At 36.6% G+C, this 26,260-nt stretch overlaps 1 protein-coding gene across 4 annotated transcripts in view; it reads right to left on the bottom strand.

Annotated features, from left to right (window-relative positions):
• Positions 1-26,260, bottom strand: part of EXOC4 (exocyst complex component 4) — a 755,174-nt gene that overhangs the window by 679,473 nt on the left and 49,441 nt on the right. For all 4 annotated transcript variants that reach the window (XM_041727473.1, XM_041727474.1, XM_041727476.1 and 1 more), the window contains exons 4-5: positions 24,147-24,331; positions 13,866-13,975 (exon numbers count right to left, since the gene is read on the bottom strand). In XM_041727473.1, coding sequence (XP_041583407.1) covers positions 13,866-13,975; positions 24,147-24,331 — 295 coding nt within the window. The remainder of the gene's footprint in view (positions 1-13,865; positions 13,976-24,146; positions 24,332-26,260) is intronic.

The raw sequence follows: 26,260 nt of genomic DNA, 5'->3' as shown, positions 1-26,260 counted from the left end.
GGTCAGATAGAATTATTGGTGCTTTATGGAAAAAGTCTTGTACGAAAAGAATGCAGCTGGGTCTCACACCACAACTAGAACAAAACATACATACTTCCCAATGACGAAACACCAAATCCTTCCCTTGTATCTATAGTGATATAATATGTACTCACTGTGTAGGTTTTAGAACACTTTATAATTAGAAATACTGTACTCTCTTACCCAGTTTTCTCTGACCTTTTTTGCTCTGAAGATGCTTATCAAGCAAGGATTTCTTGAACCTGGTTTTGAAGACCCTCACTGGCAGGACTGTGCTAAATATTGACTTTCTTGTTCTTATTCATTACTATTACTAAAATCCTACTGGCTCCAATTGTTCCTTATACACGCATAGACAGACAGGGAAGGAAGCAGAGAGAGATGGATGTGTAGATATACATGCCTAAGTCGTGTCTGTGGTTTCAGGCTAAGTATGGATTCATGAAGGTTTAACAAGACACTTTGGGACTCATGCAATGATTAACTAGATGGTATCTCCAGTCTTTTCAAGCTCCAAAATTCCATGATTCTACTACCTTAGAACAAACCTATACATCTCTGGTTCCATGGCCTATAGGTAATTATGTGCACCTAGATTACAGATAGCCCATTTAAAAAAATGACAGATGAAGTGAATAATCCATTTAATCAGCTAAGTGTTCTATAAAAGAAAACTAACTTTTGTTTCCCAGTGAGTACAGGAAGCAATGTAGACTAGTCCATAACTGCTTTCTTTTCTTGGTACATCTGGTAAGAAAATATTAGTAACACATGCCATGGTTATATACACATATCATCAAATTTGCACAAGAACCCTGGTGATACATTTTAACTTTGTACTGAATAAGCTTTACTATTTAACTTAACATTTATGCATGTTCATGAAATTTTAAGAGATAATGGTAGTGTTTCCCACAGAAACTCCTGGTAAACATCATGCTTTATACTATGCATGGAAACTAAAGAAGGTAAATATGATGTATATGATTTGGACCTATATATATGACTTCATTTACATGCTATATTCAAGAACATTATGTCTATATAACAGGAGAACTGTGTCATGTTGAACAGAATCCAATATGGTAAGGAGACTTCAAAAAAATTACGAAGCCTAATTAGCCCAATAAAGTATCAAGAGAATTACATATCCACAGTGCTGCCCCCAAAGATGGGAATCCATCCTCAGAAGAGTGATGATACTGGCAAGTAGAAAATAAGAAGTTACCACTTAATAATTCTGTGTTTCTGGCCAAAATGGCACTGTAAATTCTCAAGATAACCCAATCTCAAAACACAGTTATACACAAAATATGAACTAAGAAGTTATAAAGAAATACTCTGGTTCAAAATGGAGAGTAACACTTCTGTAGACCAGGAATAGAAAAAATAAGTGAGGCCAGAGTCTGTGTCCAACAACCTCTGTGTGGAGAAGCAGGCAGGCAAGGTCTGGCCCATGGGTGTTACAGAGAGGTCACCTGCACCACTGGCCAGATGAGCTGATAAAATCCTCCATCAAGGGCTATGAGCACACGACCAAATCAAGCTCTAGACCAACGAGGTAGGCTTCTGGCCCTATCAAAATCCTTATCTTCATGTCCCAGTGGAGATAACTGGTCAACTCTGTATCTTAAATACCATTCGTTTCACCGATGAAAAATTACTTCTAACATCTTTTATTCTAATTAATGCACCCACTGGTACAGATGGAGACAGCAGCATCTGATGCACTGGTTGCCCCTGGAGTATAGAATCTTGATTAGGGTCTTTCAAATGTTAACTAACTACCCCTGAAGTGTGGATTCCTTGATTAAGGTACTTCAAAAATGTTAACTAAGCACCCTTAAGGTGCAGATTAAATTACTTTAAAGGAAACTACAGACAATATAACACCCCACTCCTGAAAGGAGGCTGCCAAAAGCTACTGCTAAATGCTACTTGGAGCTATCATTTAATGAAGCTAGGGGTTTTTTTCCTTCCTCAGCATAGTAACAGTTTCAACTCAGAGGTAGAGATGAACCCCACATTGCAGTGAGATAGATTTGAAAGCACAATGAATATGCACTGGTCCTTCCATAAGAGAAAGTGGGTCATGGGGAAAATGATGGTATGTTTCAGGGGGAAGATGGAGTGCAAGGTAGACTAATACGATAAAAACAAACAAAACTGACACATGTTCAGTTTCCCTTGGGACAACACTTGACGTAAGTTCTCTCTTTTGGAGCCAGGAAGATGCATCTCTGAAGGTCAACGAGTAGCCACCAGCAGAGAAGTGGTTACTAAAAATTTTAAGAGGGATATAGAATAAGAAAAGACCCATGGAACCCATAAAGAAATCGACAGTTTATATCAATATTCAATAATGTGTTAGGCCTTGTAAGTTCAATTGCTCAAAGAGACAGTACGATCCTGTAAAAAGAGCAAGAGCTGAGCATCATACGACTTTAAATTTGATTATCAACTCTACTACATTCTCATTGTGTAAATCTCTCACAAGTCATTAAATCTTGCTGGACCTCAATTTTTCCATCTGTAAAATGGAAATAATATTATCTACACAACTGTGTATATTAAATGAGATAATGTGACATCAAAGCCCAAAAACAAACACCCAATAAAGTAAAAAAAAAAAAAAAAAAGTACTTTTAGGACTTCTAGCTTTAGGAACTCCTGGATTGCTGGAGACAATAGTAGTTGCTTAGGTGCCCATTTCTCCTTATTTCCTCCAAAACAACATAGAACAACCAGAAAAACAAACAAAATTCCTACAAATCATACCCTCAGGATAGCCTGAAAGACAGAAATTGCCCAAAATTCACAACTGTAAGTAAAAATTAAAAGAACACCAAATCCCAGCACACAATCTCTCAGGTTCCTGTCCCACCCCTACTCTGACACAAGGCTTTGTTACAAGCAATAGCAGGCTATTGAAGAAACTATGAAAAGACATGGGGGTTGGTGACTGATCCAAAACTATCTCTAAAAAAGACTACGTCCACCCTAAAGTTCAAAATACTCAAAAAGTATCCAAAAAAAGAGGAGATCATGGACTACAGAGAAGAAAGTTTAAAATCAGACAACTTGCAGTATTTGAGACCTCCAGCTTCTATGGGAGAAATAAGACAAAAGAAAGAGAGAAAGACCCTTTAGCTACTGGATGGTCAAGGGAGAAAGAAGCATTAAGGGAAAATTCAGGATCCCACAAGAGTTAAAATTCTGAGAACAACCTTCTCTTACCATCAAATCAATTAATACACTCAAGGATTAGGATTTTGCTATGCTGACAGAAGAGGGAGCCAATGAGTTAGGAATTCTATAAAATACCCCAAATCCATAAAAGAAAAAAAATGAACAAATTTGCATAAAGGTATACAGAAACATCCAACACACATTAACACAAGAAAACTCCCTTGGTGCAACCACCAAGAAGCACAAGGAAATTAGATGACAACACTCCAGATGGTAGGAATATATTCAAACAAGAATTTGGGGATACAAAAAGCCACATTAAGTCAGAAATCCTAAAGCTAAGAACAGACACAGACCAATAAAAGAAAGGTATAATAAGAAAATGGACTAAACTCAGGAGAGATATGGAAGAAAAAGGCTATTATTTCAGATAGGAAGAATAAATTATAAAGTGTCCAAGAGAAAACAGACTCAAATGAGTATCTCATTAAGGGTACTAAGGAAATTCAAGGAACCAACAGAGAATAAAAGGGATATAAAGAAAGAAATACAAAGACCGAAGAGAAAGTAGTAGAAATGGAAGACAGGAAAAGAAAAAAGTAACATATTAGAAGAAAAACAAATAACAGAACAGACTACTTAAAATTATAAAGCAAAAAAAAAAAAAATATTGAATCTACAATATGAAAGAGCCCACCGGGCATCTGGGAAAATTAACCACAAAAAAAAAAAAAAAAAATTCCAGGGTATATATCCCACTAAAACTGTTAAGTTCCTAAGTTAAAAAGTCCTCAAGGTCTACAGAATCACAACTTACAAGGGCAAACAATGCAAACTGGTGCAGCTACTCTGGAGAGCAGTATGGAGGTTCCTCCAAAACTTAAAAATAGAGGTAACCCATGACCCAGCAATTGCACTACTAGGTATTTATCCAAATGATATAGAAATAGTGATTTGAAGAGGCACACACATCCAATGTTTATAGCAAAAATGCCCACAACTGCCAAACCCATGGGAAAAGCCCAGATGTTCATCAGCAGATGAATGGATAAAAAAACACAGGATATATATATATATAGATATATATAGATATAAATAGATGATATAAAATGGAATATTATTCAGCCATCAAAAAGAATGATTCTTGCCATTTGCAATGACATGAATAGAACTAGAGGGCATTATGCTAAGTGAAACAAGTCAGTCAGAAAAAGACAAATTCCCTATGATTTCACTCATACGTGGAATTTATGAAACCAAACAGATGAACATAGAAGAAACGAAGGAAAAATAAGATGAAATCAGAGAGAGAGACAAACCATAAGAGACTCTTAACTATAGGAAACAAACTGTAGGCTGTGAGAGGGGAAATGGGTGGTGAGTGGGCTAAACGGGTGATGTGCATTAAGGAGGGCATTTGATGTAATGAGCACTTTTTTTTATGTGTTATATGAAATGAGACAATATTTTTAAATGATAATGTAAACATTAAATATCAATGACTATGGGGCACATTTAAAATGATGAGAAAAAAAAATCCTGAAATTGAACACTTTTATCCATAAAAATGAAAGAATTAAAATACATGACCTCAAATGTCTAGATCAGGAGAAAAAATAAACAAGAAAGCACAAAAAAGAAAATAAAAGCAGAAAATGAGGTAAAGAACAGAAAAATAGCCCTAATCAATAATTAAAATACTGGTTATTTCTTAAAAATTAAAAACAGAAACAAAAAACAAAACAAAAAACAAAAAAAAACCTAAGACAATAGCTAAACCACCAGTTACTGTGATCAAGAAAAGAGAGTTAGTGCAAATAAAAAGAAAAAAAGGGGAAATTGTAAAATCATTAGAAAATACTTCATAGATTTTTGTATAAATAAAATTGAAAAACTAAACGAAATCAATAATTTCCTAGGAAAAGACAGATTATTAAAACTGATTCTAGAGACCCTAGAATGCTTAAAGAGAACAATTTATGGAAAAAATAGAAAATATTAATAAAGAACAAAAATATTTTAAAATATCAGATCCAAGTGTTTTCACAGGGAAATTCCCTAACCTTCAAACATCAGAGAACCCTAATGTTCCATCAATTGTTCTAGAGCACTGAGAATGAAGACAAACTTCCCAACTCCTTTTATGAAGCAAATTATTATACTGAAGCCTTAATCTGATGTGACTTAGTATCATTTATAAACATCGATGCAAAAATTCTAAGTAAAATATTAGCAAACAGAATTCACCACCACATTGAGAAAGTAACACACCATCATCAAGAGACATTTATTCTAGGGAGTGAAAAATCAGTTCAATATTGGGAAGTCCATTAACATAGCACAGTAAGAGAATTAAAGATAAAATAGGAAAAAAAGTGGATAAATGACAATTCACAAAAAAATTAAAATGGGCTTTAAAAATAAGGAAAATTGTTCAAACTGACTAATAAGAGAAATGCAAATTAAACAATATTGTGATACCATGTGATATGCTCTCAAATGGGCATAAATGAAAAAGTATACCACCACATTATTTGGGAAGGCTGTGGGGAAAACAAGCAGTCTCACATACTCATGGTACAATGCAAACTGTTACAGCTCTTCTAGAGAATTTGGCAATACCAAAAAAAAAAAAAAAAAAATACATATGGCCTTCTCTTTTGATTGTGCTATCCCTCTGCTAGCTGCTTACCCTAAGGATACACCTTCAAAAACAATGAAAATACATATGCACAATGTTATTCATCACATCACTACTTATAAAGACAAAATACTGTAAACCCCTATACCCACACATGAGAGTGATTGAACTATGATAAATCAACATAATGGAGAACTATTCAAGCATTAAAAATAATAATAATAAAACAATCTATATAAACTGAAGTGGAGTGCTTTCCAGGACAAGTGAAAACAGGAAAATATAAGAGAGTATCTAACATAAAATTCCCCTTCATGGAAGAGGTATAAAATAGACACACAGATACTTATTTTTTAAAAAGAAATGCAGGAAGAATAAACCAGAAACTAATGAAATTGATTAACTATATGGGGTGGGTGGAAAAGCAGAAAAATGATTAGCATCCACTTAACTCTCTTACACAGTAATAGAGAAAAGAAATGGCCTAATAAAAACCTGGCAAACAACAATTTACAAGAGACCCAAATGGCTCACATACATGGAAAAATTCTCTACACCACTAGAAACCTCAGAGATGCAAACTAAAATAACAAACTAAAAAAATACAAACACGAAGCCTGTCGGATTTGTGAAAATCCATTTGCAAAAATTAAAAGTCTAACAACGCCAAATTTAAGGGCAATAAATAGAGAAACAAAAGCTCATGCACAGTTGAGAGAAATCTACATTGGTACAATCACTTTTAAAAAGCTATCTGGCATGGGCATCTGGGTGGCTCAGTCAGTTCATCATCTGACTCTTGATTTTGGCTTAAGTAAGGGTTATGAGTCCCCAATTGATGGATTCTACTTAAGATTCTCTACCCCTCCCCCAACTCTCTCGCTAAAAAAACAAATAAATAAAAAATAAGCAAAGATAGATAGCTAGCTAGTTTGGCAAGTGAAGTTCAAAATGCCCATTCCTATACATACAGAACATACACGGTACCCCAAGAGTAAGGCTTCCTCACTTTGGGGCATCGTGGCACATATGGAAAATAATAGTACTTATCCAGCACAACTAGGATAAATGGAGGTGGCTGCATGTTGCTAAGGAGAACTTGCCTAGAGATTTCAACTGGCCCAAGATCCAAATGGCTATACCAAAGGCTGAAGGGTTCAGTATCTCAGATTTATCTACAACCCATTCCCAAGAGATCAGTGGCAGGGAAACTGTCCTACAGAAATATGTACAACAATACTCATTGTTATAAGGTTCCTAATAATGAAAAATTGCAAACTTGTAACTTGTCTACCTATAGAATGGATAAATTGCAATTGCATAATAAAATACTATAAGGGATCCCTGGGTGGCGCAGCGGTTTAGCACCTGCCTTTGGCCCAGGGCGCGATCCTGGAGACCCGGGATCGAGTCCCACATCAGGCTCCCGGTGCCTGGAGCCTGCTTCTCCCTCTGCCTGTGTCTCTGCCTCTCTCTCTCTCTGTGACTATCATAAATAAATAAAAAATTTAAAAAAAAAATACTATAAGTAGTTAAAACAAATAAACTAGAGCTACATTGTAACATAAGAAAATGCAAAGATTACAATGTTGAGTTTAAGGGTGGCTCAGCAGTTGAGCATCTGCCTTCGGCTCAGGGCATGATCTCTGTCCTGGGGATTGAGTCCCACATTGGGCTCCCTGAGAGGAACCTGCTTCTCCCTCTGTGTCTCTGCCTCTCTCTCTGTGTCTCTCATGAATAAATAAATAAATCTTTAAAAATAAATAAATAAAAATAAAACCTAAGCAGTAGAATGATACATATGATATAATTAACTACTTAAATTATATCATTAAAATCAAGTAAATATTGGGCAGCCCCGGTGGCTCAGCAGTTTAGCGCCACCTTTGGCCCAGGGTGGGGTTCTGGAGACCCAGGATCGGATCTCACATCGGGTTCCCTCTGTGGAGCCTGCTTCTCCCTCTGCCTGTGTCTCTGCCTCTCTCTCTCTCTCTCTCTCTCTCTCTCTCTATGTCTCTCATGTATAAATAAATAAAATCTTTGAAAAAAAAATAAAAGATTTAAAATCAAGTAAATATGTAAACTAGGCTATACAATTTATATAAACTCTAAAATAATATACTTTATATAAACATACACAATATTATAACATTTACATACAAATACATATGTGAATATATAAAGTATGTGATGTTTCTATATTTACAAATATACAACATATATATACACACACACAGTAAAAGTATGAAAACATACTGGGGAAAGATAGGAACATTTTCAAAATAGTAGTGACCTTTAGGGTAAAAGAGAAAGGAAAGGAATTGAGAAAAAAATTAATACATTCATTGGGAGCTTCAATTATACCTGCAAAATTTTTTTTAAAGAATCTGAATCAAAGGGCAGCCCAGATGGCTCAGTGGTTTAGCACCGCCTTCAGTCCAGGGCCTGATCCTGGGGACCTGGGATCGAGTCCCATGTCAGGCTCCCTGCATGGAGCCTGCTTCTCCCTCTGCCTGTGTCTCTGCCTCTCTCTCTGTCTCTCATGAATATATAAAATCTTTAAAAAAAAAAAAAAAAAGAGAGAGTCAAATATGGAAAAATATTAAGATTTATTAATTGGTAGTTAATACATGATGATTGCTACATTCACATCCAATGTGTGAATATAATATTCATAGTTAATAAATAGATGTATTTTAATTAACAAACTCTGGCCTTGCTTTATTTTTACATTTACAGGTATCTGAACTATTAATTCTATTTTGCCTCCTTTGTATATAGTCCTCTGTTCTACTTATGATTAATAATAGAAATCAACCAAGATATTTAATAGCAAATGAAGGATACTTTAGGAACAACTGATTTAAAATTCCAAGGGAGGGATCCCTGGGTGGCGCAGCGGTTTGGCGCCTGCCTTTGGCCCAGGGCGCGATCCTGGAGACCCGGGATCGAATCCCACGTCAGGCTCCTGGTGCATGGAGCCTGCTTCTCCCTCTGCCTGTGTCTCTGCCTCTCTCTCTCTCTCTGTGTGACTATCATAAATAAATAAAAATTTAAAAAAAAAATTTTTTTTTTTTAAATTTTAAATTCCAAGGGAGGTCCCAACCTCAGGACAGAAGTAACTCACAAGGCATCATATTGTTTTAGAGAACTTTCACTATTCTAGACATGTGAGTTACAAGAAGAAAAAATTCATCTCCTTTTACGTTAGGATTCATAGCTCTCACTCCATGTAGAAAGAATTTATATATCAAATCCTAAATTTTTTAGAAAAATACCAAGTCCCAGAACAAGACTTTATGAAATAAAATGTACATTAAAAAAGCAGCAAAAGAAAAAAATCATTTAATTTGTGCTCTCTTTAGGTTTTATTGCTTAACCTATGCTAGTACCAAAAAGAAAAGAAGTAAGAAGTCCAGTTTCATTATAGTTATAGTCACAGCAATCCCAGCAGGAGCATGCATAAAATGAATAAAGAAGCCACAAATGAAATGCCTGTGTACCCCGGGAGTAATTGCTCAGTCAAAATGTTCCAAAGGCAGGTTGCCAAATAAAAGGACACAATGGGAATCCAAAAGCTTAAACCAACATTTTACTACAATTATTGGCTTTTTTCCACACTTCTCCCATCCTTTTACCTAAGTTATAGTTGAATTACTACATCTAAATTAGACATTAGTTTCCTGTACATTACAAAATACTGTGACTGATGAGAAATAGGAGAAAGGCTTGCAAAATACATCTCTTACTTATTTAGAGTGAGAACAGCATGAGGCCAGCTTCCAACAATTACCATCTGGTGAACCTGGACCAACCACTCAACCTCTGTGGATGGAATATATATATAAAGTGAGTTTTAAAAATAATACCTGATTAACTAGAGTGTATAAGCAAGCTTTCATATATTTACTACACCAGCTGCTTATGCATATTTGTGCCTATTTTTAATATATTACATTTGCATATTTTTTGCTTATTAGCAGCTTCTTTTATTGATTTATAGGGGTTCTTTATATATTCTGGATGCTTAACCTCTGTTGGATAAATGCCAATCTTTCCATGTATATGGACTGACTCTTCTGTAAATTGTCCATCATTTGTACAGTTCTTTAAAATGACATTTCTTCTCTTCACTAATGTTCAGGAAAGCTAAATGGAAGCTAATCATTTTTCTCTTAGTGCGTTTCTTGCTTCTGCCAATCTGTGTCTTGATTTTACATTTTGTAATTAATATTTTTTAATTGGATGATGCATACACATCCACAGTTCTCTACTTTTATAACTTAAGTATTTAACAGACTGAAATATGATAGCCATAAAAATAATCACCATAATGACAACAGTACCTGCCATAACTACCTCATAGGACCACTGCCATCAGTTGAATGATGGAATATGTTTTGCAAACTATAACATGTAACTATATACTATAATAGAAACTATAATAGAAAATCTCACAGAAAAGTCACTCACAACTCTACCTGTAAAGATGTTTGAAAAATGACTCCTTTGCAAACAATCAAAATTCTTATTTAATAATAATCTGAAAGTCCTCAGGAATCACCTCCAACCTTAATTTATGGCACCCCAATGACAGATCTGTTCTATCCAGGGATTCCCTACTGGAACCTCCTCTATAAAAATGTCAGTTCTAATGGATTACATCCTCCATCCTACTATTTCACAAGATGAGAGGGGAGTTTTAAAAGCCTATGTTAAATTCCCTTCTGAAAATGACTATTACATATAAGGCTGACTTGCAAGGCACATCACAAATGCACTCTTAGGACTTACTGTTCATTAAGAATAAGAAAATATCTGCCCTTTATAGTGTATTTATTTCATCAGCCTCACACTTGTATGTGTACTTAGTAACATTTTATGCAGTTCTCTACATAATTTACATCTTCCTCATTTATACAAGCCCCTTTCTTTAATCACGTGACCCAGATTAACATAGTCCTTACAACTGGAACCGCAAGGATTTAAAAAGATTTCACATATAATTTCAAGAAGGTCAAAATTTTACATATTGGCTCCTCAAGATAAAGCAAGTCAGAAAATAACCAGTGCAGAATGGGATATCCCAAAAGATATCCATGTTCTAATCCCCAGAATCTGTGAATAGGTCCCATGGCAATGGAGACTTCACAGATGTGATTAAGGTTAAAGACCTTGAGCTGGGCAAAGTGTCCTGAATTATCCAGGTGGAATCAATCTAATCACAGGAGTCCTTAAAAGAGGGAAGAGGCAGCAGAAGGGTGGGTCAGAGATGTGACACATTGTCCCCAGTTTTGAAGACAGAGGAAAAGGGCAACAAGTCTTGCGGCAGCTTCTAGGAGCTGGGAAAGGCAGGGAAATGGACTCTCCTGTAGAGCCTCCAGAAGGAACACAGCCATGCCAACACCTTGATTTAAGCCCAGTGAAACCCACACTGGACTTCTAACCTACGAATCTCTAAGATGATAAATTTATGTTGTCATAATTTGTCGTGGCAACCAGAAAAACCTAATACTCAGAGCATATCAAGCTTTTTTGCAGGAAAACAAACTGGTTAGAAGAGCATATTCTGGGAGGACCCAGCTCCTTACTGGAAATCACAGCCCTACTGGCTTGCCAACTCTGTCAATTTAAACCAATTATTCACACCCTAGGCCCCGGTTTTCTCATCTGTTAGAATGGAGCTGTTAGAATAGTATCTACCTACAAAGATTGTTAAAGGACTGACCTCATTCATGCAAGGCACCTAAAATGTTGTTTTACATAGAGTAGGGCACTACACTCATCTTTAAGTACTCCTAGTACGCATTTCAATTGGTAATATCTCAACCACCTGCTCTTTTGTTCACCCACAGAAAAATCAGAAGATCAACAGTCTTAAACAGTCAAAGAAAGGAGCCTTTCTAAAGAGAAAGGTTTGTGGCATATGTACAAGCAGTCCCCATAATGGTCCCAGCTCTGCTGACCCACAATGCAGCTCTTCAGGAGTCATCCCACTAATGATGGAACAGACTGCTAGAGAGCAAGTCTCACCGTGAACTCCGCTAAGTGAGAAACGCTAACTACAGGGCCTGACAGAAAAGTGCCCATCAAAGAGTAGGCTGTCTTATTAAAAATAATAGATGTAGCAAAATTAGTTTCTACTGAAATTTGCCATAATTAGCATTTTGTCAACTTACTTGGTACTTCAGTGCTTTTCATTTGCAGAATGCCTACCCTATCATTTCTTCATAACCAGTTCAAATTTTTATTTCACTTGGCCATCGACTTGGCAACATTTATTTAAATTGATATAACCAGACTAAGCAATGATGGTTCACACTATAAAAATACGAAGATATAACAACTGATAATTTTTCCTCAAGGAAGAGGTAAATTACAAATCAAAGGTATAAATATATATATATGGGTTTTACAATTCCATTTTCTACAAAGCTTGAAGCAGTGCCAAAACTCAAAGAATAGCAACACTATGTCAGCAAGAGGGAGAAAACAAAACTTTTCAGCTCCAGGGAGAGGCTTGAGTACAAACCTTGTAAAGTGTCATAATAAATAAATGTAAGTATTCTGAGGGGTTTAAAAAAAAATCGGTAAGTAGACTAACAGTAAAATTATAAAACAACTTCTACACTTTTCCTACAGTAAAAGCAATAAATTTCAAGATTCCCAGCCTAAATAACCCTAAAACTTAATAAAATGATATTTTAAAAGGTAATTAAATACGCCCCAGCAACAACAATATACAGTTAGGTTCTCAAAAGAAACACTCTCAATTAGTCACACAAAATGTATTGATTGACTCCAAAATGATTTTTCTACCTTTCCACCTTTTCATTATTTCAAGCTCTACAGGACTACAGAACTAGAAAGAACTATAAGAGCTAATTTATACCTGCAAAGCCAACAATAATCGACATTACTCATTCTTTAGAAGGTACTGATGACTTTAGCTATGACATGAAAGCACCTGTGGGATATCTCACAAAAAAATCCCATCTCCTTCTCAACCCAGAACTGCAACAGTTGAAGGTTCTTCGCAGAGGCCCAGAGACAATATGGGCCAAGCTCAGCTGAACCCTCCAACAGGGCAGGTCTGAACCATTCCAGAAATCCCCTAAATCAAATCCCCTATATTCAAAGCATATCCTCCTTCTCCAACTTTAAATACAGGCCATAATGGCTCTTATTCAACAGAATAGTGTGTAGCCCAAGAAGAAACATGGCTAGTTTGTGGATATAACCTCAAAGTACATTATGCGTGTGTGCATGCACCTAGTGCACCCATATGCATTCACATATTGATGTGGGCAAGGCACTGTAAGATACAAGGTATCAGGATAAAAGACACAGGATACAGAACACACACACAGAAGCTCTCAAGGACCAGAAAGAAATGTAAGGAGGAGTAGCTGGGTGACAGCTGACAGAAATAACAGAGGTATAGGGAAAAAACAAAACAAAACCAACTCCGTGCATAAAAAAAATTCAAATTCCACTACAGGGGATCCCTGGGTGGCTCAGTGGTTTAGCGCCTGCCTTTGGCCCGGGGCGCGATCCTGGAGTCCCGGGATTGAGTCCTACATCGGGCTCCCGGCATGGAGCCTGCTTCTCCCTCCTCCTGTGTCTCTGCCTCTCTCTCTCTATGTCTATCATGAATGAATGAATGAATGAATGAATGAATGAATCTTTAAACAAAACAAAACAAATTCCACTACCAAAAAAGATACAGTGCTAGTCAAATAAAGCATAAGGGCATCTGGATTCAGGAGACAGGCCAGATTCCGAGGCCAGTTTTCAAAGCTGATAATGCAACAGGCCCAACCAATCATTTCCTATCTTATTCTGAGGGTGGCAAAGAGCTCATCAGAGGCTCTAAGTCACTAACCCAGGACCTCCTGGCCCTGATCCCCACCCTCACCCCACCCCCCATCCCGGGCCACCAGAGTTCCCCAGGTCTTTGCCTAGGAACTGCAGCATTATGAAAAGGTGAGTGGCTAAAGAATTAAATACTTACCACTTGAGCTTCCAGGAGTAGAATACTGAGAGGTATCAAGGAATTTTCGAGGAGTAGGAAGGTTTGTAACATCAATCAGAGGAACAGGAGAAGCATCTTTTATAAGGGAGCTGAAAGGGAAAGGGAGATGGTTGCTACTTTCTCTCTAAAACCAACTGAAGTCCCACTCCATACTCAACCCTTCTCATTTTTATTTTGTCACAAGCCCTCTGTCCACTTTGACTTCTAGTGTCTGTCAAGTTATTTCCAGTAGTGATTGTTACAGAGATGGGTATAAAGATGTATCCAAAGGGTTTCAAGTATTCAAGTTTTTGTCTTTTTATTGCAATGCTAGGTCTAAAAATGTCAGCATGATCATCTGGATAACTACCTTATCACCATTATGCTATGAAATTTCAACACCCTCCGTTGTTCCGATATTAAAATTAAATTCACAGCAAAAAAGATCAAATGTCACCATATCATGATAACTGAATGAAGGTTTAAGCAGTTAGGCCTTGTCTAAAACACTTCTGTTAAAAAAAAAAAAAAAAAGATAAAACACTTCTGTTTTTCAAGCTGGAGTTTTTGATATATTCTGGGAGTTCGCTAAACTTAGTTTTCTTTAAGAGGTTCATAAATTTCAGAAAGTTGAGAATCACAACAATAAAAGATGATTTAAGGAACTCAAACAGGTTAATTCAGTACTTGATTACTCATTTCACCTTTCCCAAAAAGGCCTAGTACCTCATCTTAATGATTAACTTTAGCATCTCCAGAATAAACACATTAATTTTAAATGACAAAAAGACTATAAAAAACAATTAAATTTTCACGTTAATTCGCATTTATAGCCATCTGCTAAGTGAAACAAGCAGGCAATTCCAAGGCAAGTAAAAACTATGCTCTACTCTCAAGAAACTGAATCATCTACAGGGTACCTGGCTGGCTCAATGGGAAGAACATGTGACTCCTGATCCTGGGTCATGAGTTCGAGCCTCACTTTGGGTGTGGAGATGGCTAAAAAAATTAATAAACAAACTTGAAAGAAGGAGAATAAAGAAAGAAGTTGAATCATCTAATCACATTGCATCTACAACAGAAAAGCTTCTCTAAGTGCCAAGAGTAGACAGGTCAAAGCAGTAGTTCTCACCTCTTTCCAGACCCATCAAATCATCCGCAGCAGTGGCGGACTACAGAAGTGATTCTCACAGTGGGTTGTAAAGGGAGAATGGGCAAAGTGGAGGGCGCAGGGACAAGACTCCACCTTAAGGAATGATTTCTCCAAATGGGAAAGACGTTCACCGTTCGAAAATCTGCGCCCACACATCCCACGGTGATCTATCCCCATCTCCCTCCCATCACTCCTTTAGGATCCAAAGTGCTAGGTATGTGTGTATTTTTAATCTAATAAACGTATGCATGTTCTTTCAGAAAACTGATTAACAGACTTCATGTTAAAGAGCAAAAATCATCATTTAAAGTTTTTTGTTTTTTTTTTTAATCAAGTGCTAATAATATCTGTTACTGACCCAGGCCTTGAGGTTAACAGATAGTTATCAAGTTTCCCCTTCCCTCTTACTACAAGGAAGAAGGAATCATGATTCAGACAAGTCTTCAGGGCTCAGTACTGAGGATTCAAGGACAACTACTATACGAGCAAAACCAAACTTAGCCCTATTTCCAACTGTTGGAATCACTCGTAGACTCATGGGAAACCTCAAGTATAAGATATAAAAGTAACAAAAGTAACACCTGGAATTAAACTGACATAGTTCTCATAAACCTTCTCCTCCAATATAAGACTGGTTAGTTCCTATTTACCTAAATCTTAAGAAACAGAGCCTTCAAATCCACTGATTCACCACAATAGTTTGTCTTACAAAATCAGTTAGATCATAGATTTATCTAGTCATCTTTTGCCTACTGACCACTGCTCTCATCTCCATTTTTCCCTCAACTACCTCACCTCATCCTCTGCCCTGCATTTTACTCACAACTGCAAAACTAGGTTCACACACCTCTCTAGCCAGGATACACAAACCCAGAGACAGAGGATAACAACTGATGTTTATAGTGCTGCTACTCAGTATTAAGAAAAAGTTCATTTCAATTCTAAATGATAGGAAAAATATATAATACATTTCATAAATATTTCCATAACAAGAATGGACAAGTTATTTTTAAAGAATTGGTAAATGAAGGTATCAAGTAACAGGAAAGTTCAGGTGTATGGCTGTAATACTGCCTGCCATGCCTATAGATGAAGTAGTACAGTTAGTACATATTTGTGTGCAGTGATATGTGTATTTTTATGAATATAATACACACTTCTATAAACACAGATATGCACAAGCTTCACTTTAGATTAAAACCTACAATTATTTTCTCAATTTTAACCTAAAAATATGTTTCAATTAAATACAGGGTGATAAATGTCTTGCCATTTTAACTTTGAAAAACATAACTTACTGATTTTATTATCAGAGACAGAAGGGCCCTTAAACTCCATCAATAAACTTTTAGAAAGTCAATTTACTGCGAAACTATTTTCATAGACTCATCTCTCTAAAATTTTCCCCTGGGCTTCAATTTTCTCTTTTGTGAACACTAACCCAAAGGCAAGTAACTCTGGAAATTACTTTTGGTTTTTCTCTTATTCCTTTATGAAAGGACTTAGTCTCAAGAATTCAAGAGGAAGTGGGCACACCCACTCATTTAGTTACTACAGACCCGAAGCTCAAGAGGAAGGTAGGTGCTATTACAGAAGACAATATTTAAAGAGTGTGCACCTCCATTTCTATTTCTGAAGAAATAAAGCTGAGCAACTAGGAGTACTTCCAAAGGATTCTGAGTGTCTCTAAGGAAATATTTTTGAAAGTAAAAAATAAAATCAAAATTAGACTATTCTTCTCAAGTTCATAATTAATTTGAGTGCTCTGAACTGCTTTATTTTGAAAGACACACTGGTACAAGTTATTTTTCTCTTTAAACATATATGATTATGAATTTTTATTTTAAATCCATTTAGAGTCATTCACAGCTAAGTTGTAAAGGACAGCTGACGTACATAAAATCCTTTCCAGCATAAGATAGTGCCCCCAAATTACTAATTGCTTATTGTGATTGAATGTTTGCTATTTACTAACCACAGGATGGCAGACAGGAAAACTATAAAGCAAATTATGCCAGAAACAATCCCTACGACCAAAACCCTAAGGACTTCTTGGTCATTAACTATCCATCTAGTAAGGATCTACTTCTATGTGTTTGACTTCAACAGCCATGAAAAGTTTGGGTTTTGTCGGGGTTTTTTATGAAGGGTTAGAAGTACTAGCAGCTTATTAAACATTTACTTTTTAATTAGAACTCATTTCTGTTCCTTCACTTAATAATATGTCCAAAATTCACAGGGCAGCTCCCTTGGCCGATTTTATTGTCAAACTAAAACTTGACAGAAGTGAGTTGAACTTTAAGTTGTAAATCTAGTAATGAATAGATTCACCTCTATAACCCCAACAGCTGGCACAGTACCTGGCAAAGAGCAAGTGTTCGTAAAAGTTTGCTAAATCAAACTGAGCTAAGAAATAGCTGTCAAAGATAAAATGCCCTTAGTAAGAAAATTTAACTGAATAATGAAACAGGAATGGCTGGATAAGTAATTCTCTGTAGTTCTGAGATCTGCCTGAACATACAGAAAGAATAATGAATGATTCAGAGGGTATAAAAGTCAAAAACAGTCATGGTCTCAAATGACAGATCAAGAGCAAAGACATGTAATACGAAATAAAGCGAAACTAAAATCTAGGCAAAGAGGGAAAAAGAAGAGAAAAAGAACTGAAGATAAAAAGAAAACTGACACGATAAAACTTTAGAAGACAAAATAGGAATAAATAACACAATGGAGTCAAGCATGCTCTTTACATCCCCACAGACAAATATGGACTCCAAAATCTACAGGGCTGAAATTTTCTCCTCCATGAGCCAGAGAGCATCCAAGGAAACAAGGTCAAATCAAGGGTAAACCCAGGATGCATGAAATAAAAGGATTAACTTAAAATAATTTTTATTGATTTTATCAGCCTATAAAGGCATTTTAAGTTTTTAAAAATATATATTAAGAAAATAAAAATAATCTAATATGTAGTGCCTTCCAACACATTTAAAAGAAAAGAGTCTGTCTGCCCGTCCATCCCTGCCCCCTCTATACATACACATGCTCATACACACAAAATGAGCACACTTTCTTTTTCAACATTATTTGGATCATCCTCTATAGAATTTTAAATCCTAGGTATGTATGTATGTATGTATGTATGTATGTATGTATTTGAGAGAGAGGTATGTATTTATTTATTTGAGAGAGAGACAGATAGTGATACAGATAGTGAGAAAAAGCAGAGTAGGAAGGAGAGGGAGAAGCAAACTCCCCGCTGAGCAGGGAGCCAGGCTCCTGGCTTGGTCCCAGGACCCTGAGATCATGACCTGAGCAGAAGGCAGATGCTTACCCAACTGAACCACCCAGGCACCCCTAAATCCTTTGTTTTCATTTCAGCAGTAAACATTTTGCCATTTCATTAAAAATATTCTAAGTGTCTGGGTGGCACACTCAGTTAAGTGACCAACTCTTGGTTTCCACTCAGGTCATGATGTCAGGGTTGTGAGATCGAGCCCCGCATCTGGCTCTAAGCTCAGCACAGAGACTGCCAAGGCTTTCTCTCCATCTCTCTTTCTGCCCCTCCCACCTCCCTTTCTCCCTAAAATAAATAATTAAATATTTTTTTAATTAAATATTTTATAAAAAATATAAGATAAAAATAATCTCCAAAAGCATCATCAATAATTGTATTACTATTAAAGTAATAACACATGCTCATGATGAATCCATTCCCAGTTGTGAGGGTATGACAAGTACTTACAAGTAATTCCTTATATCAGTGTCAGCATTATCTTTCCTGGAATTTTCTAGAAACACACATTCATGTCTGCATATAAAGGATACATATTTAAATACATATCCTCTCAATTCTTACACAAATAGGTTCATCCTATACATATGGTTTTTCAATTGGCTTTTTTTGGACCCAAGAATATATCTTAGAAATCTTTTCCTATCAGCTCAAAGAGATCTGTCTCATTCATTTAAGAATTACATGGCATGGATATGCTACATAATTCATTTAACTATATGCCTCTTGATAAACATCTAAGTTGTGTATTTGTTGTTCTTATCAACAACATTCCAATGAATATCCTATTACATATATTTTTATGATATGCTATTATATTTGTAGGATATGGGCCTACAAAGCCTCTTCCACATACTTTCTCTTAACTTTTTCTAACACTAGTAAAATTTTATCATATGATTTTTAAATTGAGTTAGGATTTTTTGTATATAATAACAGGTTAGCATCTACATTTACTTTCTTTAGCCAAATGTCTAAACACCAATTTCTAGATAGCTTTCATTCCTTCCACTTACTTGGATTATTGTTAAAAAAATATTAAAGTCCCATATATCCTGCATTTGTTTCTAAATTGTTTTGCTGTACCTATCTGATTTTCTTTTTTTTTCCAATCCAATTTTCTTTGCATACCTGTACTATTTTGATTAGTTTTAAAATATATTTTAGTATTATATAAGAAAGGTCTTATTATCTCCCTTTAATTTTTTCTTAATAATTCTTACTCATCGATTCTTCTATGTGAACTACAGATCTGATAATTTCAAAAAACCCAACTGGGCTTTAACTAGAACTGGTATCTTTGAGTTAAGAACATGGAAGGTCTCCTCATTGATGTAGGTCTTGTTTCATATCCTCCAAATACCATTTTTATTATTTTTCCATCGTGTTCTCTCTTATTACATCTACTAGTTGTCTGTTTCTACTTCAAAAATATCTGTTCTTGGGGCACCTGGGTAGTTCAGTCGGTTAAACGTCTGCCTTCAGCTCAGGTCATGATCTCAGGGTCCTGGGATGGAGCCCCACATTGGGCTCCCTGCTCAATGGGCAGCCTGCTTCTCCCTCTGCCTCAGCCCCTCCCCCACTCATGCTTTATCTCTCAAATAAATAAAAACCATTTTTTAAAATTTGTTCTTTATACATAGGTGCCTTCATGTGATTTTTTTTGTTCTCTCCCACAGTAGAAATTTGTTGTTGAGTGTTTGTGTTTGTCTTTGGATACCAACAAATGGAACAGTTTTTGTGTTTGGAAAGACCTTCCATTGTCTGGGTCAAAGCAAAGAAGAAGGGACACCCAGGTGGCTCAGCAGTTTAGCACCTGCCTTAGGCCCAGGGCGTGATCCTGGAGTCCTGGAATCGAGTCCCACATCGGGCTCCCTGAATAAGCCTGCTTCTTTCTCTGCCTATGTCTCTGCCTCTCTCTCTGTGCCTCTCATAAATAAATAAAATCTAAAAAAAAAAAAAAGCAAAGAAGAGAGCCCAACTTCCTACTGTAAAAGTTAAAGGAGGCCAGACGTGTCTCAGATGCTTCCACCAAGGACTCTGAATCTTGAGGGAATAAGGACAGATGCAAAGACATTTAGAGGTCACTGGCCTGAAAGTGAAAAATCCAGCAACCACAGGCATGGTGACAGAAGGGCAACAACCCAATCAGACCCTTCCCTAAGGCTTGTCGATGATGTGTGCCCAGCTGCTTCAGCTCCCCTGGTCCCTCCTGACTTTAGAGCCTGATTTTACAGTCTTCCTTCCCTTAAATTCTATGACCTACCTTACCACTTCCCACTTAATTCCTTTCCTTATTTATCAGGATTGACTTCTGCTACTTGCAAGCTAAAACACTGGCTAATAGATAATCCTTTGTACTAGATAATATTTTATTTGCTTCTCTTCTAATGATTTTCAACATAGAAATCTTTAAATATATATATCTAGCTTAATAAACACGAAATTAAACACTTTTCCCATTATTCAAATCCAGAACTTCTGATTCATCTTATACAAGAATTAGCATTCCTTTTTATGTCCTGCCTGTCCAAAGTTCTGAGTCTCAAACTTAATATGGAGATATGAATCCCCTTTATTATGGAGTATCCTTTGACCACATAGACCTTTTTCAAAAATAGCTTCAGCTTTATTTTTGATTTTGCCAAAATACATCAGTTATTTAAATGCCAATTTACATATTTAATGCCGTGTGGTCCTTACAGTAGTTTCAAACTACCTACAACTTTATTGTTCTCAAGTTGCTGATTGTGGTTTGTATCATATTTGAATATTTTTCAAATACTCAAAAAAACCCTACTTCTTTCTGATGTTAATTTGTATCTGAGGATGTCTGTCTGCTACCCATGTTTATCCCTGTCCATTTGGCTGGGTATATAGAAACCTTTGGTCCCAACTCTTTTCCATTCAACACTCTGTAGACTCTGTTCCATGATCTTCTGGCATTTCATGTTCAGCAAATCCTGGTGATCCTGGGTTTTGCTCCTATTTATCAGGCCTAGGTTTAACTGTATAAAATTGAAGACTCAAAAGAGCAGTGGCCTGAGTACCTGAATATAATAAAAATTTTCCTTCCTCTCATCCATTTAGGGATATACAGGAGGAGCCACGCCATCAAAGAGTTTAGGATATGCCTTCCATACTCAAGATCACCTAGTATTCAAGATGGTTTGATGGTACCAATCCATGTCCCTGACAGGAATTAAAAGAAGAAAGTGAAGGGTAAAAGAGCGAGCATACCAGTTTGGCTGGAACCTTTAATGAATTTTCCTATGAGCCCAGATTCAAAAGCTTGCAAGCAAAAGTCTCACCTTAGGCTATGCAGGAGGATGAGTAATATAGCCTGTTAGTTCCTATGAACAAAATAAGGGTTGTCATTAAAAATGAAGAAGGAACAACTAGGCATCAGGTGGTCAAATAACCATCTCTGTCTCAGGAGATAATTTTTCTTCCTAGTCCTTACAGAAATTTTTCAAAATTCATAAAGATTTCCTGATCCCATCTAAGAATAAGTCTTTTCATTAATTTTAACTTAAATACTTTTGATTTTCAGACCAAGGTCTTTTGGATTGGGGTTTGTGTTGGTTTCTTTTTTTTTTTTTTTTTAAAGTAGGCTTCTTTATTTACACTGTAATTATTGCCTCTATTTCTCTCTGTATTCATTTGCTAGGGCTGCCATAATAAGGTACCCCAGACTGAGTGGCTTAAACAACATAAATTTATTTTCTCACAGTTCCGGAGACCAGAAGTCAAGATCAAAGTGTTGAAAACGTTGGTTTCTTCTGAGGACTCTTTCCTTATGTTGCATTACATCTTCACAAGATCTTCCCTCTGGGCAAGTCTATATCCAAATTTCCTCTTAGACAGACACTGGAGTAGGGTCCACTCCAATGACCTCATCTTAACTTCTTTCCTCTGAAAAGACTCTATTTCCAAACCTAGTCACAGTCTGAGGTACTAGCACTTAGAACTTTCATACCCCAATTTTAGGGAGGCAAAATTCAGCCCCAAACACTATCATGTTATTGTTGTTCTCCAGAATAACTAAAATCACTGTTCTCCAACTTTCACATCTACTATCTTTCTATCACCTTCTGTTTTTCCTCTTCATGATGAGGAAACTTTTCCTTCCCTATCACCGATACAACTCTTTAATGGTTTAAGCAAAGATTGAATTTCTCTACTTTATTTCATTGATTCTTATATCTTGCTCATGTTTTCATTAGTTCTTTTTGCATCTCTACCAATTCCATTCTTACAGCTCTCCCTTAACTTTTCATAGAAACCATATGCTTGTGCATACAACCACAAGATCTCAGTTATGTTCAACAATTCAGCATGTATTTTGGTGGTTGGCTGATCCAGGCCAGGAGGCTAAACTGATCTTAGTTCAGTTCCAGGGGGTCCTCATCCTCCTCTGGACCTAACACCATCTGGCCAATGGCAAAGGCACAAGAGGGCATGCTCTCTGCCACAGGCACATTTTGGGCCTCTCCTTGTTCACATGTTAACAAGTAAGCAAAAGCAAGCCTCCCTTCCCTCTCCCTAAAAAACCACAAAACAAATCAAAGATCAGGAAGTATTCTCCTCCCACTACAGCGGAAGAAAGAGTAATCATTCTGAATAATCTATTATATCATCTTGCATCTTCTGAAGAACTCAAGCATCTTAAATTTTCCTGTTTTGATTTATAAAATTGTTTTCTCAAATAAATGCTCTTTTCTGAGACTTCAAGGTAATGCTTATTTTTCCCTTATGTTATAGAGTATCTTCATAGGACCCAGAGTAGTTTTGATTGTTGTTTTTTTTTTAATCCCTACATGGGAATAAATCTATTCAGACCTGCTATTTACCACCACACACTATGGAAGGAATTTCCTTAGCACTGGCCCAACACTACTCTACACTAAGGAGTTAACATACTATCCAGATCCAGTGTTGAAGTTAAGTCTCCAGTACCTAACCCTCAGGTCAATTTGTGTGCCCGGCAGAAGATTTTCTAGTGCCCATCTGTAGAAATGAGATAGAAACTTCTCTTTCTGTCAGGGTCTCGGACTAAATTGAAGCATCACGCACAAAGTTGGCAATTTTTGTCTGAACAGGATAGGATTTCAAAGACTTCATTTCCCAGCATGCATTGCTTCCAGTGCTCCTTTTGGCCACAGCTGGATGAAAAAATATGAGCACGTGCATTTCAGCAGATACTGCTAAACTGCCCTCTGAAAAGATCTTACAGCTATTTTAAAGGAATGTTGGAAAGACATGCACAGCTATCTGATACATGTTAGAAATGTCAGTATTCTACTGTCTTAACTGTCTTTAAGATCTTGCCTTACTTCCTACCAGGTCTAGACTAACCTAACGAATTTCTTGAGTCCACACGCCAGTTCTTAAGTATAGGTCTATGCTAAGATCGGCCCAGGGATAAAAGAAAAGTGTTCTCTTTGAAGCTCTCCAGAACTATTCCAGAAAGAAGATTGTCCAAAGATGAACACAACCCCAAGTAATAGTCTTTTAACTTCAGTTCATGCACTTATGTTTCTACATTACACTGACTGTACTACACAATTTAAGGATCTTTTTTCTCTTCCTTCTGAGATACACCAGAGCATCTCTGATCCAGTATAAAGGCCCCACAGCAAATGTTTCTTATCTTTACATTAAAGGATCATAATAAACGCAATGAAGGAATGAAGGTGGGAGAGGAAGTGGAGAAGAGGGAGAGATGTGGAGGAGGAGGAGGAGGAGGAGACAATAGGACTGTAGGAAACAAATAACATTCCTTCAAATTCACCACCACAAGACACGGTAGCCAAGAGCCTCTTTAACCAACCTCACTCTCCCTTTCTCCTTGTTACGCTGCACGACTCGGCTAGTGGATTTGATGTACAGGTGCCGGTGCAATTCATCTATGAGAACCAAATGGAGGTTCATCTTCTTGCTATGAAGCTCCAACCTAAGGTCACTCAATCCCTCCACCTGGAGCAGGGGGCCCTCCAAGGACTCGACTGCTGACACCTGAAGGGGAGGGGAAAAATGATTAAGTAGGACAACTATAAAACCTCTCAATATTAGAAAAATGAGACTATTTTTATTTGAGACTTTCTTTTATGAGACTATGAGACTTTATTTTGTAAAACAAGATGACCACATTTTTAAAAGATATGGTATAAAAAAGAGAGTTTACCAGAACCTTATCAACATACATCACACTTTGAAGAGTATCAGGTGGGGAGGCCTAGTTCTGCCTTTGAAGGGTCTAACATCTAAGTGAAATAACAAAGAACATAATAAACATGAAGACATCTAAAGTGCTGCAAAGCTGTACATGTTATTTATTTCCACATGCATTGCCTGTTACCAGACACAAGTTAAATGACCTTCCCAATTAAATTATACCATTCATCCATTCATATTCTCACAGGAAGTCCACTTACTAATGATTTAAATAAACTTTTAATCAAATTTAGCTTTTTAAGACTAAGACTAAATAAAAGGACACTACATACATTTTTAAATAATTCTCAAGGTGATCATGAGTCAGAGTTTGGTCAGCCTAAATCTGTATGTGTGTCTACCTATAGTGAGATATGTATCTCTCTTGCTTTTTCTCATACACACATACACACAGGGCAACACCCATTTTACATAATGTTACAAGGAGAAAACAGCAGTCATCACCTCTCTCCTTGGCTGATCCATTTCAATAGAAAAAAATGGGACATGAGTGGTAAATAGGAGATAAACTACGGAGAGGGAAATACTCCTAGTATTAAGTATGATTTGGGAGATCTTAAGACAAAAAAAGACTGGATGAATAAAAATGGCATGGGAAGGCCTACAACAAATGAATAAAAGGAATTCAGAGAGGGAAAAACCCACTTTGAAACCAAAGCAGTTAACCGCAAAGGAAAAAAACAAAACAAAACTATGTTAATTACATGATCCCATTTATTCATGTATGTAAGATTATGTTTTTCTTTAAGAAATATATAGATATAGATATATATACACACATATATTTTAAAGATTTTATTTATTTATACACAGAGAGAGAGAGAGAGAGAGGCAGAGACACAGGCAGAAGGAGAAGCCATCTCCATGCAGGGAGCACGATGTGGGACTCGATCCTGAGTCTCCAGGATCACGCCCCAGGCCGAAGGCGGCGCTAAACCCTTGAGCCACTGTGGCTGCCCCAGATATATATTTTTTTAAATATATATATACATATATATTTTTTTTAAGTAGATTCCACATGCAGTGTGGAGCCCAACATGGGGCTTGAACTCACAACCCTGAGATCAACACCTGAGCTGAGATCAAGAGTCAGATGCTAAACTGACTGACCCACCCAGGCACCCTAAAATCTAGATTTTCTTAAAAGAAAGTAACAAAGTGAAGAGTATACTCTAGGTACTATTCCTTAGGAGAAAAATAAAAGCAAGAAAGAAATACAAAGGATGCAATAATAATAGTAATAGTAGCAGTAGTAGTAATAGAAAAGAGAGGACACAAGCTGAACTCAGAGGGAAAAGAGCCCCATGAAGCTTCGCAAAGGGATTCCTATGCTATGACCATTCCCTGCTTAGGTTATACTTGTAAATATTCCTAAAAGGTACAAATAAAGGCAGTAACTAATAATACTTCAGGGTAAAAATAATAAATATAATTAGGGATATAAACATGCTCCTAAAAAGTATGGCATTTATATAAAAGTAATAGATAATAAAAGCCATGAAACATACCAATGTCCCGAAGTGTTGATCACAGCCCTACACCAATATACACAGTCATTTGGGAGCAGGTGGACAGCAAATACAGAAAGCCTGGGAGCCACCAAATACAAACTGGCCTGAGATGGGGAGGGAAATGCAATGGCTTACCCACAAAACACATCACTTGTTACAAGATGTGCTATAATAAAATGTCAGTAGCAAGTAAGTTTCC

This window comes from Vulpes lagopus, chromosome 13, assembly GCF_018345385.1.
Source record: "Vulpes lagopus strain Blue_001 chromosome 13, ASM1834538v1, whole genome shotgun sequence".
In the NCBI taxonomy this organism is placed as follows: Eukaryota; Metazoa; Chordata; class Mammalia; order Carnivora; family Canidae; genus Vulpes; species Vulpes lagopus.
Note: the sequence above shows the minus strand (reverse complement) of the source record. Positions and strands in the feature narration are given on the sequence as shown.